General features: G+C 44.3%; 1 protein-coding gene across 1 annotated transcript in view; it reads left to right on the top strand.

The window, feature by feature from the left end:
- The window catches only part of LOC116374881 (transcription factor SOX-6), a 201,694-nt gene that overhangs the window by 37,768 nt on the left and 142,767 nt on the right, over positions 1 to 21,159 (top strand). The window contains exon 4 of the mRNA XM_031831135.1: positions 10,238 to 10,288. Within this exon, the coding sequence (XP_031686995.1) occupies positions 10,254 to 10,288 (35 nt within the window). The 5' untranslated portion in view covers positions 10,238 to 10,253. The remainder of the gene's footprint in view (positions 1 to 10,237; positions 10,289 to 21,159) is intronic.

Below are 21,159 nucleotides of genomic sequence, written 5' to 3' on the forward strand. Positions count from 1 at the left end.
TTACAGACAGATTATTTCACTTATAATTCCAGTGGGTCAGAAGTTTACATACACTAAGTTGACTGTGCCATTAAACAGCTTGGAAAATTCCAGAAAATAATGTTATGGATCTAGAAGCTTCTGATAGGCTAATAGACATAATTTGAGTCAATTGGAGGTGGACCTGTGGATTTATTTCAAGGCCTACCTTCAAACTCAGTGCCTCGTCGCTTGACATCATGGGAAAATCAAAAGAAATCAGCCAAGACCTCAGAAAAGTAATTGTAGACCTCCACAAGTCTGGTTAATCCTTGGGTGCAATTTTCAAATGCCTGAAGGTACCAAGTTCATCTGTAAAAACAATAGTACGCAAGTATAAACACCATGGGACCACACAGCCGCCATACCACTCAGGAAGGAGATGCGTTCTGTCTCCTAGAGATGAATGTACTTTGGTGAGAAAAGTGCAAATCAATCCCAGAACAACAGCAAAGGACCTTGTGAAGATGCTGGAGGAAACAGGTACGAAAGTATCTATATCCACAGTAAAACGTGTCCTATATCGACATAACCTGAAATGCCGCTCAGCAAGAAAAAGGCCACTGCTCCAAAACCACCATAAAAAAGACAGACTACGGTTTGCAACTGCACATGGGGACAAAGATCATACTTTTTGGAGAAATGTCTTCTGGTCTGATGAAACAAAAATAGAACTGTTTGGCCATAATGACCATCATTATGTTTGGAGGAAAAAGGGGGAGGCTTGCAAGCCGAAGAACACCATCCCAACAGTGAAGCACAGGGGTGGCAGCATCATGTTGTGGGGGTGCTTTGCTGCAGGAGGGACTGGTGCATTTCACAAAATAGATGGCATGATGAGGAGGGGAAATTATGTGGATATATTGAAGCAACATCTCAAGACATCAGTTAAAGCTTGGTCGCAAATGGGTCTTCCAAATGGACAATGACCCCAAGCATACTTTCAAAGTTGTGTCTAAATGGCTTAAGGACAACAAAGTCAAGGTATTGGAGTCGACCATCACAAAGCCCTGACCTCAATCCTGTAGAACATTTGTGGACAGAACTGAAAAAGCGTGTGAAAGAAAGGAGGCTTACAAACCTGACTCAGTTACACCAGCTCTGTCAGGAGGACTGGGCCAAAATTCACCCAACTTATTGTGGGAAGCTTGTGGAAGGCTACCCGAAATGTTTGACCCAAGTTAAATCATATAAAGGCAGTGCTACCAAACACTAATTGAGTGAATATAAACGTCTGACCCACTGGGAATAAAACCTGAAATAAATCATTCTCTCCACTATTATCCTGACATTTCACATTCTTAAAATGAAGTGGTGATCCTATCTGACCTATGACATGACATTTTTACTTGGATTAAATGGAATTGTGAAAAACTGAGTTTAAATGTACTTGGCAAAGGTGTACAGTATGTATACCTCTGACTTCAACTGTATCTGTCAGGAAGGAGTTTCCGTACAGGTATGTAGATACAGTAGTCCTCCATTTACTAACGCCATATAACCCTGATAGATCCTGTTAGTTGTAAGGTAGTTCCTGTTAGTTGTTCAATCCCCTCTGTATGAGCTGCCATCTCAGCAACATGCTGTTGTTATCGGGGTTATACCCTCCTATCAGCTTTATTAGATATGAGGCCTGATTTGATGGCTTGATGTGCTTTATTTGATTCTCTGTAGAATGAAACCTAGTATAGACTTGGCTGCTTTCCTTCCTCTCAAGTTACAGCCCTTGTAGGACAGAGAGAAGTTTCACCTATTAGCTATATACTGCAGAAAACGGGACCTGAGAACATGCCATTAATCTTCTCGCTTCCCCAGCTGTGGAAAGTAATGCATAACTAAAAGTCTGGTCAAATGAATTAATGATTTCAACCATGAACTTTTCTCCCAAAACGCCATGAATCGTCTCCGGCTGATAATGTGTTCCGACCCTGGAGTGTGAAATGCCCGTTGCGTTGAGAGTATCCAGTTAATTGATTCGCAAATTATTTTAAGTTTGTGGTGCCCAGGGGAGTGCTGGGCTCTAATGACGGCCATTTCGGGAGAGTTTAAAAACTCTTTCTTTCCATGCCTGGGTTGGATTGGATTAAGCTAACAAGCCCAATCAAAGCCTGGGAGAGGGGAGAGTGGCAGAAGGGAGAAGACCTCCACGGGTCCCATGTATCCACTTTCTCCCCACCCCGCAACCCCCATGTCCTGTCTGGGGCAGGGGTCTCTAAGGTCTGTTCTGTGAAAATAACATGGTTTTAGCAACCTGCATCAATGTTGTCTGTTTGGTCCTGAACATACAGGCATGTTGCTGGATGATTGAGATGCTGAGAAAATATCTGTTGAGTGTAACATAAGTGGCCTCATCATCGGGGTGAAATCAGAAACGACAACATCCATTCATGACCTCCCTCTTGAGAGACAGACAGATTTGTGCTTTTGTAGCTGTGGTTTTATGTTAAAGTGGTGGGATTATTGTGCCTATAATGATAATAGGAAGTGTTGAGGTCATCTCTATTGAGTAACCATCTACTGTAAGTACAGTAAGCTTTTAGCTGGCATCTGGTCGCATATTTGATAAACAACACATTGTGAAACATAAGCAATGTGAAAAGCATTGGAATCAAAGTTTGGATTCCATTCACAAGATGTCTTCCATTCCAATGAAGTTGGGCAGATTGGACTGATAGGAGAGATAATCTAATTGAATTTTGATGGATAGAGTGGGTACACATTTCCCCGATGGTTAAGATGTTTATTGTTTGAGTTATGTAAAAGGTGCTACTGCATTTAATGTACGTTTGTTTCGGCTATCTTTGTCAATACAGTACAGAAAAATATAGAAAAAAAATACTAAGACATTTTGTTGGAATATAATTATTCTCTCCTCATGGTGTAATTCTGCAGGGTTGTTGTCTTTCTTCTAGGGGTCATTAACTTGTAAGCATCAACATGCATTTTTAGCTATGAACTTACATTTACATTTCTGAAGAATTTAGACGCCAAAACGATGGGGAATGATTGACTTGGACATAGTATAATGTCATTATTCTTTCAGATGAGAAGAATGAAGGTTGAGAACAGCTCACAGTCAATAAGCATTGTCAGTTGATCTTTCTGAGAAATCAGCTGCCGCTGTCTGAAATAACCACCCTGCCTAATTGATCTCAACATGAATGTACTGTAAGCTCAGTGAAGTTGTTTCCTTGTTTGTCCTGGAGGGTGGAGCGGGGTTGGAGGATCCTAAACCTGTGTTAATGTCTGCATTATGCTCAGATGGTCTTGCTGTAGTGTAGCCCGACCCAGTAGCTAGCGTCCGTTACTCCCCCACTAAGTGGCTGGATCTCTGTGCTAATACCAAGGAGCCTGTAATCTGGGCCCATTAGCAGGCGCTGTCATTCAGACACACTGTGTCGGCCTGATTTAAATAAAATGAAATGAAGATGGTTGTTTCTGGTCCCTTGGCTTCAGTCATTGCCATAAACATATGCTCCATGCCCTGCTTCTCTCCATCTTATTTCTCATTTTAATTTGTTGTGTGGGCTGTGCTAGAAATCACATTTAATCCAATCCTCCCAGGGACTCTGTCATATAATAACATGGTAATTTCTGTGTATCCTTTTGAAAAATGAGGAAATTAATTATTCCTGACATGTTGTAATTATTCCAGTGTGAACGGTGGATAGGCTGCCTCCCCAGCCCCCTATGTGTTGGAGGCAAGCGGCTGCCGGCGGGTGCCGAGGTGCTAATGCTGACCAGCAGCCCGTTTAATTTGAAACATGAGCAGACACCTTTCAACACACCTTCTTAATGTTGGAGTGCCTCACAAATTAATTCACTACTCATCTGGCAGCTATAGCTTGGGGGGATGGAGAGATGGGACACTATCACTATTAGTCAAAGTGTAGTTGTAGCCTGTGTGTGTGTGTGTGTGTGTGTGTGTGTGTGTGTGTGTGTGTGTGTGTGTGTGTGTGTGTGTGTGTGTGTGTGTGTGTGTGTGTGTGTGTGGAGATGGGAGAACCGTGGGGATGTTGGGGATACTTGGACAGGTTTTCTCTAATCTTCTCCCAGTACTGTCAGTAGGCCACCCTTTCACACATCTACTCTGGCAACTGAGAGGTCTGAAATGCTCCCCCACACATCACCGCCACATGTATGAGCCTTATCTTAAACATCAACCCCTGTCCCTGCAAACATGCAAGGCTCCTTTCCGCTGTGTCCTCCTGAAGGAATGTGTTAGTTTCCTCATAGGTAGTGTTGTGTCTTCCCCAGCACAGGTTGAACTTAGTGTCTCTCGCTCCAAGCCAGCAGAATGCAACTCTATCTTGTGCCTGTCAGACAGATCCCACCTTACCTCTTCCTCACCCCTTCCTCCCCCTTCCTACCCACTCCCTCTCTGCTCTTACCACCAGGATCCCACTTTAAATATAACACCCCATGGGATCATCGATTAATTAATTGCCTGAAATTAAGACACCACAGTTGTTCCTATATGAAATATCTTCTGAATGACAAGGCAATTACACCCAGAGCTTGGTTTATGTTCCAAAAGAAATGTAATCGCTGCTCAACAAGGGAATCTTAATATCATCACTGGCCAAAAGCAGAGGTACTTAATATAAGCAGCGCTCTTCATTCAGAACTCTGCAGAATTTATATGATTAAGCAGAACTAAGTGTGGCACATCCAAATGTGTGTGCGTGTGTGTGTGTATGTGTGTGTGTGTGTGTGTGTGTTATACTGTGCAAGTGTAATTCTGGGGAATTTCTCAAAAGTGTGTGGTTATGATACATGCACTCTCACACGCACATTCACACACACGCACACACATGCTCACATCGTAGACAAAAAGCTGACACCAGACAAATATACCTTAACTGACCATAGCATTCTCAATTAAACCATCCCATTGACATTCACCTCATCATGAAGTCCTCATTGAATGGTCAGCCACTGGATAATCATCAGCCAAAGGTTTCCTAATTACCTGGGATTTTTCTCCCTCCATTCTCCTGTTTTAGCCTGACATGAGGTCTCAAAAGAGGGTCACAGAGGACGTTATGATTATGGAGTACAATACTGAGTCATCAAGATGACTATATTTCCTCAGAAAGGAAGACTATGTGCTCTAAGAAAGTAATATACTGCCCTTGTGTATTCTCACCAGAGCCAGCAGGTACCAACAGTAAAAAGCAAGGTCCAAGGCACTCTTAATCTCATTAAAACCCTTTATTTGTATGGCATGTTCAATGGAACAAATAGACACAGTCTTGAACTCCCTGACCAAGGCCACGCAGCTGAAACACGTCAAAGTTTTAAAATATTTTTCCATTGAACATACCATGCAAATAAATGCATTTTAATTATATGAAGAGTGCCTTGGTCCTCCTTGCTTTTAAAAGTCAAATTCACCCCTTTTACCAAAGAGCACTTTCTATTAACAAAGACCTACTATTGTGTAGCCACGCAGCGCTTCCCTTCCTGTAGTTTGAGTTAGTGCAAGGAATTGTAGACATCCATGTTGTTAGAGAGAGAGGGAAAGTGTGTTTTCTTATAAACAGAATCTAAGGACCTGTGACAGGAGGAAAAAAATAAACAAACACAATTTATTGAACCTTTGGGGCCGGGTTAAAGACACAGAGTTGTAATTGATTTGGTGTGTGTGTATGCATGTGTGTGTGAGAAAGAGAGAGCGAAAGTTTGTGTGTGTGTATATATATGTGTGTGTATATGTGTCTGTGTGTGTGTATATATATATGTGTGTATATGTGTCTGTGTGTGTATATATATATATGTGTGTGTATATGTGTCTGTGTGTGTGTATATATATGTGTGTGTATATGTGTCTGTGTGTGTGTATATATATATGTGTGTATATGTGTCTGTGTGTGTATATATATATGTGTGTATATGTGTCTGTGTGTGTGTATATATATATGTGTGTATATGTGTCTGTGTGTGTGTATATATATATGTGTGTGTATATGTGTCTGTGTGTGTATATATATATGTGTGTGTATATGTGTCTGTGTGTGTATATATATATGTGTGTATATGTGTCTGTGTGTGTGTATATATATATATGTGTGTATATGTGTCTGTGTGTGTGTATATATATATGTGTGTGTATATGTGTCTGTGTGTGTATATATATATGTGTGTGTATATGTGTCTGTGTGTGTATATATATATGTGTGTATATGTGTCTGTGTGTGTGTATATATATATATGTGTGTATATGTGTCTGTGTGTGTGTATATATATATGTGTGTATATGTGTCTGTGTGTGTGTGTATATATATATATGTGTGTATATGTGTCTGTGTGTGTGTATATATATATGTGTGTGTATATGTGTCTGTGTGTGTGTATATATATATATGTGTGTGTATATGTGTCTGTGTGTGTATATATATATATGTGTGTATATATATATATATGTGTGTATATATATATGTGTGTATATGTGTCTGTGTGTGTGTATGCTCCTCTATGAGTGGGAGAACAGAGGGCTTGCAGGCAGCCGTGGCGTCATGATCTGGGGGAAGAGAGGAGAGCTTTGTGAGCGGTGGGTGGGTCCCCCCATGACTCAGAGAGAAGGAGAGGCGTTAACATGGCCGCCTGGCCCAGAGGAATTAACGTCCCCACACCCTGGTTAATCAGTGCCATCTTGGCTCTACGTCATCACCCAGCTAGGGAGCAGTCTCCTCTTCTCCCCTCTCTCAACTGCCTGGGCTGACATGTAGGCATAGGTTATAGCCAGACTCTCCCATTAATTAAAAGTCACTTTCCAGTGACCAGGTCAGACATGGTGTCGTAGAGTCTGTCTGTAGGTGGCCGCTGTGTCTCTCTCTCCACTGGGCTCAGCTCTGCTCAGCTCTAAGCTGGCCTGGGCTGTTAATGACTGAAGGCTGGGAGCAGTGCTCCATGCCAAGACCCACATGGCTGTGGTGGTGCATTCATTCAGCAGTCAATTTGACTGGAAGTTTGAAATCTGTGCTAGGTTAGGGGGATGTGCTGAAGCTGTGTTAATAGCTAGCTTGTTGTCCATATGGTGCTGCTTTAATGGAGCACATTTACTGCAGATGGTGAGAGTTGGTTGGGCAGAGGCAGCTTTTGGCAGAGGTCCGTTCTTCGAAAAGGCTGCCGTGAGCCCAGCGCTAGCTGTCTTTTAACACTGATGTCTATCCTCCCTATTTCTCATTCACCAAAATGCTACCCTTGAAATGTGGCCTGCTCTTAGTTTAAAACTCAAGGCTCCCCTGTTTTCTTTATGGATCTATGGAGAGGAGCAAATACAATGTGGCTCAGTCACTTTTTCCTGAATTCAGTCTCCAAACCGTATCTTTACTTCTATAGAGCGACGTACTTCAGTTGTCTCCATTACCACAATGGAGTTTTAGACAGCACACTCTGCTGAGGAAACACAGGCAGAGAGACAAGAGGGAGGAAGAGAGAAAAAGAGAGAAGAAGAAAGATAGCTGTGAAACAGTAAGAGAATGTGTCCAAGCAGCAAGAGAGATGCAGAGGGAAGGAGACAGGCAGAGGGAAGGAGACAGGCAGAGGGAAGGAGAAAGGCAGAGGGAAGGAGACAGGCAGAGGGAAGGAGACAGGCAGAGGGAATGAGACAGGCAGAGGGAAGGAGAGAGGCAGGCAGACAGTCAGAGGGAAATTGACAGGCAGGTAGAGAGACAGAGAGAAGGAGAGAGGCAGGCAGACAGACAGAGGGAATGAGACAGGCAGAGGGAAGGAGACAGGCAGGCAGACAGTCAGAGGGAAGGAGACAGGCAGGCAGACAGGCAGAGGGAAGGAGACAGGCAGGCAGACAGTCAGAGGGAAGGAGACAGGCAGGCAGACAGGTAGAGGGAAGGAGACAGGCAGAGGAACGGAGACAGGCAGGCAGACAGAGGGAAGGAGACAGGCAGGCAGACAGTCAGAGGGAAGGAGACAGGCAGGCAGACAGGCAGAGGGAAGGAGACAGGCAGGCAGACAGTCAGAGGGAAGGAGACAGGCAGGCAGACAGGTAGAGGGAAGGAGACAGGCAGAGGAACGGAGACAGGCAGGCAGACAGTCAGAGAAAAGGAGACAGGCAGGCAGAGGGAAGGAGACAGGCAGGTAGAGAGATGCAGAGGGAAGGAGACAGGCAGACAGACAGAGGGAATGAGACAGGCAGGTAGACAGACAGAGAGATAGAGACGGACAGGTAGACAGAGGGAAGGAGACAGGCAGGTAGAGAGACAGAGAGATAGAGACGGACAGGCAGACAGACAGAGATAGAGAGAAACAGGCCCTTCTGTATTGGCACTTCCTGTCCTGGTGGCAGGCTGGTCCTCTGCTAGACAGTGAGCTTGCTGAAGACTATGTTGTGGAGCCACTAAAGCATGAGACATGCATTCAGTGTCATGACAAAGGAACCCAGCCTCTATGGCTCACTGTCCATTCACTCAGTGGGTTTTATCTAGGTTAGTTTAAGTTTCCTGTGGCTTTCAATAGCCTTGTTGCCTGTCTTGCTAACCTGTTATCAAGGAATCTAAACTCCAAAAGGGTGTTTGGGGCACATGATGACGGTCTATTATGCAGTTATGTTGTGTGTTTCTCTGTGTTCGAGTCAGTCCCCTTACTAAAGATGAGGGAGGGAGGGAGGGGTGCAGAGAGAGAGGTGCAGAGAGAAGTGTGTGTGTGTTTTTAACACTTCTCAGAGTGGTGAGGAGACACGCTTGATCGGTTCGGCATGATTTGACTGTTGTTTTCTCACGTTGTCACTGGTGTGATGTTGGTATTATGTGCTCTGAGAAGAGCAGGGCTGAGTAGAGTGGGGAACAGAGCAGAGCAGGGCTGAGTGTAGTGGAGCGGGGAGCAGAGCCGAGCAGAGCAGTGCCACTGGCCTAACCCCCTCCACAGACACCTGATTGTGAGGAAAGTGTCGGCTGAGCCCACTGGGCTTCGCGGGTCCACCACCCTGCTAAGTGCTGGCCAGGCTAGCCTGAAAGGCACAGTGTCCTTGGTCCTGTCACTCTTTCCATTCTCTCAGTGGCTTTGTCTCCACAGCCTCACTGGAGGAGAGGAAAAAACAGCAAATTACACTCATGTCCCAAAAACTGAAAGCATTTAGGGCCAAGATGCTGGATCTCTTTTGCTCTGATGTGTGTTATTTATGATGACGTCTACAAGGGAGTCGACTGTTACAGCAGGAGAAAACACTCATTAGTTGCAGCAGGTTTTTTGTCTTTGCCGCTACTGAGTATTGCGTTTTCTAACATGGGTTTTGAAAAGCTCACTCCAGCTTTAGCTCTTGGCTGATCAGATGCTGGTGAGATGGTGATGTATTTTACAGGACAGGGATGTGATGATGTGTAATACCGAGACAATTGAATAACAAGCTGAAACTACACTTTGTCTTTCTATGAATGGGTGTGATGACTTGTACATATTTATTTCTGCTGACTTTACCATTGTCAGAGAGGGAAGCTCTTGCCTGTCTCTCTGAAAAGGGAATTTCCTGGTAATTACTCTAATGTTAGGCTATAGTTTTGATATCACTGACGTACTTGTATTCCAACCCTCCACCCCAGGGCTCCCGTCCCAATTGGTTTTCTGTAATAATATGTTGATGATAGTGCTTAAAGAGAAGCACACAGCAGTCCAAAATCACAATATACTGAAGACCAGTAACAGAGGCTAATGAAACCTGTTGGGAATCATTTCCAGCCATGTGCTTCCAAAATGTTTCGGGCGAGGCTTCTAAACGACCTCTCCAAACAGTGACATTGTGAACCACACCCTCCCACCTTCATGGCGGTGCGTGTCCCAGCATCGGGCTCCTAGAAACCACAGAGCCCTTGCCACACATGGACCACAGCTGGACCACCTCTGGCTGCTCCTCCTACCACTCTGAGCCCTGCCAGAAGCTGGTCTGGGATCAGCGGTTACAGAAATGTATGTGTCACTCTGGAGAGAGCCTAGGAAGAAGGCTGCGCTAGGATCAATAGGAAAGGGTTTATTTGTTGCAAACATATCATCAGGCCCTTGCTGTATGCAAATCCACTCCCCTCTCTGAGGAAAGACTAGAAGTAATGACGTGAATGCAGAGGAGAGGATGAGCTTCCTATCCTCCACACTGCCTTAATTAAAGACATACCTTACTAGAAGAGAAAGATGCATGCATTGCTCTGTGTTTTTTGCATGTTGCTTTTTTTCAGTGTTAAAATGGTTCTCTGTATTTCTCCTGCCGCAGAACCCCACACGCTGACATGGAGGGCTTTCTTCGTAGCAGCTTTTTACTGAGGTTAGTTTCTTTTTCAGTTGTTGTTGTAAAGTCGTGGGTCAGGGGGTCAGGGGGTCAGGAGCAAAACTCATCTGTCCTTTCACAGCTCCAGCTCCCGACACCTAGCCTTAGATCACGTTCCTCCCTGGCTGGGTGGGGTTGGTGGGAGGGTTGTGTGCCTGGCAATCCACCCCAGCTGTATGTTGTTAGTGTAAAATAGACACTTCCACCTTTCCCCCTCTAGAGCACTCTCCGTGGCATGCTCACACTGATACCCAACACACTCCATAGTCAGACTGAAAGCAGTTGTCACTCTAACCTCTAACCTCTAACCTCTACACAGATGTGTAGAGAGACCCCCCCCCCCATCTCACTCCTGGGTACTGTGCCTCTCAAACTATGGTTTCCGTGTTTGTACTGCATGCTTTTGTCTGCCCCCCTCTTCTAGACTCATGGCCAGGTCAGGTGGGGTGGGGGTCGGGGTGTGGCTCGGTTTGTGATGTACTGTTTCCTGTTGTGTGTTTGTACTTGACCGCAAAGTTTAAAAAAAATGTAACCTTGATGCTATTTTTCTTTTAAACCCATCCTGTGAATTTGTGCTGTTATAACACGGAGGAAGTCAATAAGTGATTATATTCGCCATTGGCTCTTCTTTCCTCTCCTTGTGAGCGACCTTCTCCAGGCTTGAATGTTGCAGCCTAATTAATGGTGTCTCATTAAAAGACGCAGCAGCAGCAGGATCTGTCTTTCAAAGCTGCTGTCAGCCAAACTTTAGTAAAGCTAATGAATCCTCTTAAATTTTTTTCAAAAGGTCATTTATTTTATTAAATTAACACAATTTTTTCCCCCTCAGAACTGTTGGAACCCGGTAAAATAAAGGACATGATAATGCAGTAAAAAGACATTGATATAACACAGCTTTAGATCCTATTTTAAAATACCCCATTAGTATCTAGTTTAAAAGGTTACTATTGTGTGTCCTTATTCTCTACACAGACAGCAGTAAAAAGACAGGATGAGCAAAAAAAATTCACAGTCAATTGCCCAGCACACCAGAATGAAGTGAGATTTGAGAGGCGCTATAGATCAGCCATTTAATTCCAAATATAGCACAAAAGCTCTCTGGGTTACCCTATCCAAGCAAACATATATCTTCAAAAATCATATTTATTAGAAATGTCCTTAAATAGCCTCTGTTTCCAAGGTCTAGTGAGTGTTACAACTCCAGTGTTGGCCGGAGGCTGGGGATCATACTCAGGCATGTGTTGGATTATTGAAGGTATGTTGCCTCTATTCATTTCCACTGGGCCACTAATGCTACAGAGTGGAGGATTGTGTTTGACTCCAGCCACCTGTTGAAGCAGCACCAGTTGGGCAGATATCTTGCTGAACAGAGGGTGGGGAGGGCTGAAGAAAGCAACACCTCTTCAATCCAACTGAGATTCTTACAGCCCAATAACTTGAAGACCCACATCGACCCACATAGACAAAACATGACCTTTGACCGCTAGCCTCTTTCGTAGCAATTTCCTTTTGTTCTTCGTTGGATTCATTACTCTGAGAGAACACTGCGATTCATCTAAGTAAATGCATCATTACAGTTCCTAATCCACATCCTTCTGTCACTGTCTGTTTTAATTAAATGAGAGGTGCCAGTGGAACGATATCGCGCACACATGCTCGGGTGATTGGAGGACAGAGGCCTCAACAATCAGGCCAAGATTAAAGTCAGGCTTTGCCTCAGGGTTTGGCCTTTTGCTTGGCCACGGCTTGATGTGTCCTGGGGAGGGAGGGTTGGAGGGAGAGAGAGAATGAGAGGAAGACACAGCAGGGGGGGTATGGGAGACGGACCATGTTTCTTCAGTCTAGCTAGCACCACAACATATTTTCTTAAGCAATTGAATTGGGTCAAAGGGGGCTCTGTCAGTGCAATTATGTGAAAGTATGACAGCAACTCTGCCTTGTGCCTCATTAATACATCTATTTCTGTGTAGTACATGGACAAGGACATGTTGTCTATTAAACTCAGTCGTCTCCCCAGCTGTGTGGCCCAGAAGTTCCACTTCTGCTCTGACAGAGGGGCAGATGTTTAAGATGACTTTTCACGTTTCATATCTGCGTCACTCATCTGCGTCACTCACTAACATACCACTGGACAAACTAGTCATTATTTTACACTAATGAGTCATCACTTCTGGTTTTGACTCATAGTTACAGTTGCTGTAAAAGTACCAATCTCCCATTTTCAGTTTAGAAAATGATGCTGGTTGATAATGCGTGCTGATGCAGGCAGAGGAATAGTCATTGTGAAAAATACATCAGGGAGAACTTTAAACAGGTTCACTTTATATTAATAATGTAGCATGGAGCCTTTGTACTGTCTTAGAAAATAATGACAGTCTGTTTAAATCTCACATGCAGAGCAGTACATCTGCAACAAAGTGAAAGAATTCACTAAATTATACAGTTAGTGCACAATGTACTTTAGTGGAATAGGATCTGTTCTTACTCACATTAGAAGCCAACTTTGTTGTAGCGAAGCAGTGTTTCAATTTAGCTGCATATTTATGAAGAACGTGATTATATTTGAGCAGATTGTGTGTGTGTGTGTGTGTGTGTGTGTGTGTGTGTGTGTGTGTGTGTGTGTGTGTGTGTGTGTGTGTGTGTGTGTGTGTGTGTGTGTGAGAGAGAGAGAGAGAGAGAGATCTGTAACAGTCCCTGGCTAATCCCAGTAGAGAGGACCTCCTCCTGCATCTCTCACATTATTTGATGTAATGAAAGGAGAAAGTGTGTAACAAGGAGATTGTTAATTAATTTAGTCTAACAAGATGAAGATAAATGCAACCCACTGAAGGTTGACTAGGCAAAGGGGCCCACTTAGCATTCCTTCTCCTCTCCCCTGCTCTCCCCTGCTCTCCCTTGCTCTCCCCACATTTAAAAGGTGCAGCTCCTCGTTTGGACAACCCCACTGAGCTTTCACCCGTTATGTGTAGACACAAAACATATCACTTAACGTTTCTTTCAGCCCTACAACTTCATCTACAATTATCATCTTCCATGTGAGTGTTTATTAACCTCAACATGATTGTGATTAAAGCTGAAAGTGTATCTATAGCTACAATTCTTAGCTTTTTAAATGTGCTGGAATCTAATGAAGATAACACATCTCAGCCGCATTGAGTTGATGTTATTCTCCATGATTATTTATATTGTTTAAAGAAACCTTTTTGACATGTTAGTTAGGAGGGTTTCTCTGTCTTTTAAGGCTGACCATAGAGCCATTTCCCTTTCCTCAGGGAGAGATGAGTGAAAGGAGTAGATCTGCGCCTGTTCAAGCATCTAGCTAGCTGCTACTCTCCATGTCCTCTCAGAAGGGTCTGTGTGACTCCCAGCCTTTCACCATATGAATGGCCCTGCTCTAATGAGGCTTGGTGGCTATTTGAGCGGCGAGTGAGACAGACAGAAAAGAGGACATTTTTCTAAAAATCCAGACAGTTGTCTTCATTCACACCACTTTCAACAAATCAGCAGTCTATCAAGGACATTCTTCTGTGGACAATTCTATACAGGGCCTGCATGGCAGCACAGACCAATCATTATGGGACCCATTCCATGCTCCCTTAGTTCTCAAGTCCACAACAATGAGTTGTTGATTGTGTAGACAACACCAGAACAATTATGCTCTCTGTTTTGGTGGCAGGGCAGAATTTTAAAGTCAGATCCTTAATAATGGCCTCATTATTGATATTCTTAGACCAGGCCTCAGGATAAGGAATAGTTGCTCACAGTACATCAATATTTAGCACATTTCGATTAGCTCATCATGTTGTCTACGTACGAATAGAATCATATGTAATTAATGCGAGGGAGCTGTGCTCGCGGAACGCTGGCCACTGACTTAGAAGGTAGCACTTGATAGGCCATTAATATGAAGAAAGGTGGGAAAAAGTAGTAACTCCAACTTCCATCTTCGAGGGAACAATGGACTTGTGTTCCTCCACCACCTTGGCATGAAAAAATAGAAAGCAAGAGAGACAGTGTTCTGAAAGGACAAGACCCTTTCTAACAACGGCGTGGAATCCAGGCCTAATAGGCTCTTTGGTGTGAGCTGATAGACGAGACCACTGGGGGGATAGGACAGCGGAAAGGTCACCATGTAATCCAAGGACAGCCCAAGTCATCATCCCTTTTTACAATAGCAGTTTGTTTTGTGCTGCTTCCATGTGCTCAACACAGACACGTCAGTCACACTAACTGGAGGGATAGAGAGAGAAGAGAGAGCGAGAGAAAGGGTCTGTATGAGGGACGTGAGATGGTTTAGGGAAAGGGAGAGAGAGGGGGAACATGCCACACGGCCAAAACCTACTTGTTCCCTTACTGACTCTAAATAAACACAAACTAGATTTATACCAGAGACTACCAGAGAGACTACCAGAGGAAAAATAACTCTCCAATTAGAAGGATCTGTCAGAAACTACTTGAAGTGCCTCCAGCCTTTTCCCATCCCTGTTCCCTCTTCCCTGTGCAGCAGGATAGGGGAACGCACTGCTTCTCTATTTGGTTCTGGCACCTCTAGTCTACACACTGCTCTGGAAACAACGTTCCCTCTTGGATGATCTCTCAACACAAACACACCCTAGGAGTTAGAGGATCTATTCCATGCCTAGTACTAACAGGTACACATGCTATCTTAACACAGTCTTTCACATAATTATATACGGCAAATGATAAAAGCAAACCAATGCAATAACTCAATTGCCAAAACCTGAGGAGTTACGGTAGTAATGAAAACACATGGTTGATATAGTCTGTGTCGCCTTTTTATTTGAATCGTCATATATAAGTTCCTGTGAGGAGAGAGAAAGCACAAAGAGCTGATGTGATAGCTGAATACTCTGTCTGGACCAGAGTGGGTCCTCCTAAACCACTGCAGAGTTATAACCGTCTATGATCTACGGGCGTATGTGTTTCTCTTTACGTTTTATGTCCCTTATTACAGCTGCATACGTCTGCCCACATTAAGCTAATTTATGGCCCAGGCCACTGATACAGCAGTACGGGTTAATGAATTTGGCATTACTAATTAACTGTTATTGAGGGCGGAATGTGAATTCAGAGTCTGGAGAAATAGCAGAGCAGGGAAGGAGAGAGGAGGACGGGAGGGACAGATGACTGGCTGGGGTAGATGGGTTCATTTCTCCCTTTAGTCTTTTCTTACCACACAATGCCAAACTGTCAACTGAGTCCTCTAAGGGAAGCTGATTTCCAACGATCAAGTCTCATCACAGATTCATTCCGGATCGCATGTATACTACCTTTCAAATGTTTGGGGTCACTTAGAAATGTCCTTGTTTTTGAAAGAAAAGCTAATATTTTGTCCATTAAAATACCATCAAATTGATCAGAAATACAGTGTAGACATTGTTAATGTTGTAAATTACTATTGTAGCTGGAAACGGGTGATTTTCTATGGAATATCTACATAGGCGTACAGAGGCCCATTATCAGCAACGATCACTCCTGTGTTACAACGACACTTTGTGTTAGCTAATCCAAGTTTATCATTTTAAAAAGCTAATTGATCATTAGAAAACCCTTTTGCAATTATGTTAGCACAGCTGAAAACTGTTGTTCTGATTAAAGAAGCAATAAAACTGGCCTTCTTTAGACTAGTTGAGTATCTGGACCCCTACAAATCAGCTGGGCTAGGCAATCTAGACCCTCTCTTTCTAAAATGATCCGCGGCAATTGTTGCAACCCCTATTACTAGCCTGTTCAATCTCTCTTTCATATCGTCTGAGATCCAGAAAGATTGAAAATCTGCCTTGGTCTCCCCCCTCTTCAAAGGGAGTGACACTCTAGACCATAACTGTTACAGACCTACCCTGCCTTTCTAAGGTCTTCGAACGCAAGTTAACAAACAGATCACCAACCATTTCGAATCCCACCGAACCTTCTCCGCTATGCAATCTGGTTTCCGAGCTGGGCATGGGTGCACCTCAGCCACGCTCAAGGTCCTAAACAATATCACAATCGCCATCGACAAAAGACAATACTGTGCAGCCGTATTCATCGACCTGGCCAAAGCTCTGTCAAGACTCTGTCTTATTGGCAGACTCAACAGCCTTGGTTTCTCGAATGACTGCCTCGCCTTATTCACCAACTACTTCTCAGATAGAGTTCAGTGTGTCAAATCGGAGGGCCTGTTGTCCAGACCTCTGGCAGTCTCTATGGGGGTGCCACAGGGTTCAATTCTTGGGCCGACTCTTTTCTCTGTATAAATCAATGATGTGATTCTCTGATCCACCTCTACGCAGACGACACCATTCTGTATACTTCTGGTCCTTCTTTGGACACGGTGTTAACTAACCTCGAGACGAGCTTCAATGCCATACAACTCTCCTTCCTTGGCCCCCAACTGCTCTTAAATGCAAGTAAAACGAAATGCATGCTCTCCAACCAATCGCTGCCCGCACCTGCCCGCCCATCCAGCATCACTACTCTGGACGGTTCTGACTTAGAATTTGTGGACAACTACAAATACCTAGGTGTCTGGTTAGACTGTAAACTATCCTTCCAGGCTCATATTAAGCATCTCCAATCCAAAATTAAATGTAGAATCGGCTTCCTATTTCGCAACAAAGCATCCTTCACTCTTGCTGCCAAACATACCCTCGTGACTATCCTACCGATCCTTGACTTCGGCGATGTCATTTACAAAATAGCCTCCGACACTTTACTCAGCAAATTGGATGCAGTCTATCACAGTGCCATCCGTTTTGTCACCAAAGCCCCATATACTACCCACCACTACGACCTGTATATGTTCTCTTTGGCTGGCCCTCGGTTCATATTCGTTGCCAAACCAACTGGCTCCAGGTCATATATAAGTCTCTCCTAGGTAAAGCTCCGCCTTATCTCAGCTCACTGGTCACCATAGCAGCACCCACCTGTAGCACACGCTCCAGCAGGTATATTTCACTGGTCACCCCCAAAGCCAATTCCTCCTTTGGCCACCTTTCCTTCCAGTTCTCTATTTTGCTCTTTTGCACACCAGTATCTCTACTTGCACACTCATCTTCTGCACATCTATCACTCCAGTGCTTACTTGTGAAATTGTAATTATTTCGCCACTACGGCCTATTTATTGCCTTACCTCCCTAATCTTATTTCATTTGCCGACACTGTATATAGACTTTTCTATTGTGTTATTGACTGTATGTTTGTTTATTCCATGTGTAACTCTGTGTTGTTGTTTGTGTCACACTGCTTTGCTTTATCTTGGCCCGGTCGCAGTTGTAAATGAGAACTTGTTCTCAACTGGCCTACCTGTTTACATAAAGGTGAAATAAATAAATAAATCAAATCTGGAGCATCAGCATTTGTGCGTTCGATTAGAGCCTCAAAATGCTAGAAACAAAGAACTTTCTTCTGAAACTCGTCAGTCTATTCTTGTTCTGAGAAATAAAGGATATTCCATGCAAGAAATGGCCAAGAAATGGAAGATCTCAGACAACGCTGTGTGCTACTCCCTTCACAGAACAGCACAAACTGTCTCTGACCAGAATAGAAAGAGAAGTGGGAGGCCCCGGTGCACAACTGAGCAAGAGGACAAGTACATTAGAGTGGAGTCGCCTCCTCACTGCTGAAGTTGAGATTGGTGTTTTGCGGGTACTATTTAATGAACCTGCCAGTTGAGAACTTGTGAGGCGTCTGTTTCTCAAGCGTTGTACGAGATGTTCAGTTTCTTGGCAATTTCTTGCATGCAATAGCCTTCATTTCTCAGAACAAGAATAGACTGACGAGTTACAGAAGTTTCTAGCCATTTTGAGCCTGTAATCGAACGCACAAATGCTGGTGCTCCAGATACTCAACTAGTCTGAAGGCCAGTTTTATTGCTTCTTTAATCAGAACAGTTTTCAGCTGTGCTAACATAATTGCAAAAGGGTTTTTAATGATCAATTAGCCTTTTAAAATGATAAACCTGGATTAGCTAACACAACGTGCCATTGGAACACAGGAGTGATGGTTGCTGATAATGGGCCTCTGTACGCCTATGTAGATATTCCATAGAAAATCAGCCGTTTCCAGCTACAATACTCATTTACAACATTAACAATGTCTACATTGTATTTCCGATAAATCTGATGTTATTTTAATTGCCAAAAAATGTGCTTTTCTTTAAAAAATAAGGACATTTCTAAGTGACCCCAAACTTTTGAACGGTAGTGTATCTGAAAAGAGATTGTTGATAAGATTAGCTTTCATTGGACAGAATGTTTTGGGGAGAAAAACTGTGTATCCTCAGTCATTGGACACAAGGATGACCTCTTTACGAAACTTCAAACACAGGTGTCTCTCAATGAATGAGAAAAGCGCAGCTTTTTCTCCTATCACACCAAACAATGAGCACGTTATACAAGCAAAATCGAGCAGTTAGGTACCTCACATTTACCTCTTAAAACAGGAAACTACATTCAGAGAAACAGGGCCATTCAGGCAGAAAAGGCCAACTGTGACAACTTGGAATATTGTGCCGCGTTCGTGCTGCTGTACATTCTCCAGAAACAGTCTTAGCCCTGCTGAGGAGAGACATGATTCTCTTACTGTAGTTGTGCTATGGACACTAGTACACTGCCCCCTATACCCATACGTAAGCAATACCACTACCCTGAACACATTGACAGTGTGGCAGTTTTACAGTCTCCATTAATCTGGGCTCTTTCCCCGTATCTCTTTCTGTTTCTCTCTCTCACCTTCTCTTTCTCTCTCTCTCCCTCTCTTTATCTCTCCTTCCCTCTTTCCCTCTTTCTTTCTTTCTTTCTTTCTTTCTTTCTTTCTTTCTTTCTTTCTTTCTTCCTTTCTTTCTTTCCCTCACTCTCCAGACGCCTATACCTCTACAATCTACTCCTGACATACTCTCTGCGTGAGCCAAGCCTTTCAATTTAGATTTCAATTATCATGTTAGTTTTGTGATTAGACTTCTGTCCTCCAGGAATCAGACCTCTCTGCTCCTCTCTTTTCCCCTCTTCCCCTGCCATCAGATCCCATCTGATGAATGGCGCATATAATTACAGAAGTTATTGAATATGCAGATCGCTGCTTACTCTTGGTGGGCTGTTCATAATGCATTAACTCTAACTGTATGAAACAAGGGTCCCCGGTAAAGAGCCACTTCAGTAATGAGAGAGGCCCAGTGTATGCCATTAGTCAGGGATAATAGCCGTTAGTAAGGGGGGAACTCCATTAAAAAACACACAGGCATATTATGATATGCCTTGTTTCTCTCTCTCTCTCTCTCTCTCTCTCTCTCTCTCTCTCTCTCTCTCTCTCTCTCTCTGTGTGTGTGAGTGTGTGTGTGTGTGTGTGTGTGTGTGTGTGTGTGTGTGTGTGTGTGTGTGTGTGTGTGTGTGTGTGTGTGTGTGTGTGTGTGTGTGTGTGTGTGTGTGTGTTTGTGTGTGTGTGCGTGCGTGCGTGCGTGTGTGCGTGTGCACGCGCACACCGGCCTGATGCCATAGAGGCTGCAGCTGTTGGTCCCAGTTCTAACCAGCCAGAGCTAGCCTGCTGCACTTCACTGTGGAGGCAGTGGGCACAGCACAGCCAGGGCTCCCACTCTCCCACAGCATGGAGCTCTATCTACTGGCCAGCCACGTCAACACACAGACACACACAGCCAGGGCTCCCACTATCCCACAGCATGGAGCTCTATCTACTGGCCAGCCACGTCAACACAAAGACACACACAGCCAGGGCTCCCACTCTCCCACAGCATGAAGCTCTATCTACTGGCCAGCCACGTCAACACACAGACACACACAGCCAGGGCTCCCACTCTCCCACAGCATGAAGCTCTATCTACTGGCCAGCCACGTCAACACACAGACACACACAGCCAGGGCTCCCACTCTCCCACAGCATGGAGCTCTATCTACTGGCCAGCCACGTCAACACACAGACACACACAGCCAGGGCTCCCACTCTCCCACAGCATGGAGCTCTATCTACTGGCCAGCCACGTCAACACACAGACACACACAGCCAGGGCTCCCACTCTCCCACAGCATGGAGCTCTATCTACTGGCCAGCCACGTCAACACACAGACACACACAGCCAGGGCTCCCACTCTCCCACAGCATGGAGCTCTATCTACTGGCCAGCCACGTCAACACACAGACACACACAGGCAGGGTGTTTATGAATCATTCAACATGAGATGTTTCCCCCCAGACTGGCAGGCCCACGGCCTTACTGTATGTGACTACCATGGTCTCACGTCCTGTCCTGCCGTGATGCAATCCCAGAGTGGCCTCTAAGCCACAGCACATGATCTCTCCCCTTCTCCCAGAATTGAATCTTCTCCTGACGTTCTTAGATGTTCAATTCTGTAGTGTGGTTAATTTTATGATACGCATTACACAGGTAGTCAGAGACAGAAAGAGACAAACAGATCTAGCGAGACTCTCTGTCACGTGCCGAGTCTAGTTAAGTGATGGGCCAAACATGAGTCTACCTTATTCATTATTCAGGAGTTAGCTAACTCTCTCCTTGCTTTGACGTTCATTTGTTTTTCACATTAAGCCTGAGGCAAAGCCGTTCTGATTTAGTGTTTGGCACCTGTTGTGTTTAATTCAGGAACACCATTCCTAAAAAACACAGACCCCCCTTTATTTTTAGCTTGTGAGCTGTACCTGCCATTTATAGCCGACTGTCCCGTTCCTAGACTCATTGGCTGGCTGACACTCTGCTGATGTCTTACAGGGGATTGTACATTACACTGCAGGAACCCGGGGAGGCCCTCCCAAAGAACAAAGATAGACACACATCCTCGTGCACCACACACACACACACACTCCTTATACGCAGCATTTCTACACATTCAGCTATAGTTGTA

This window comes from Oncorhynchus kisutch, linkage group LG8 (genome assembly GCF_002021735.2).
Source record: "Oncorhynchus kisutch isolate 150728-3 linkage group LG8, Okis_V2, whole genome shotgun sequence".
Lineage (NCBI taxonomy): Eukaryota > Metazoa > Chordata > Actinopteri > Salmoniformes > Salmonidae > Oncorhynchus > Oncorhynchus kisutch.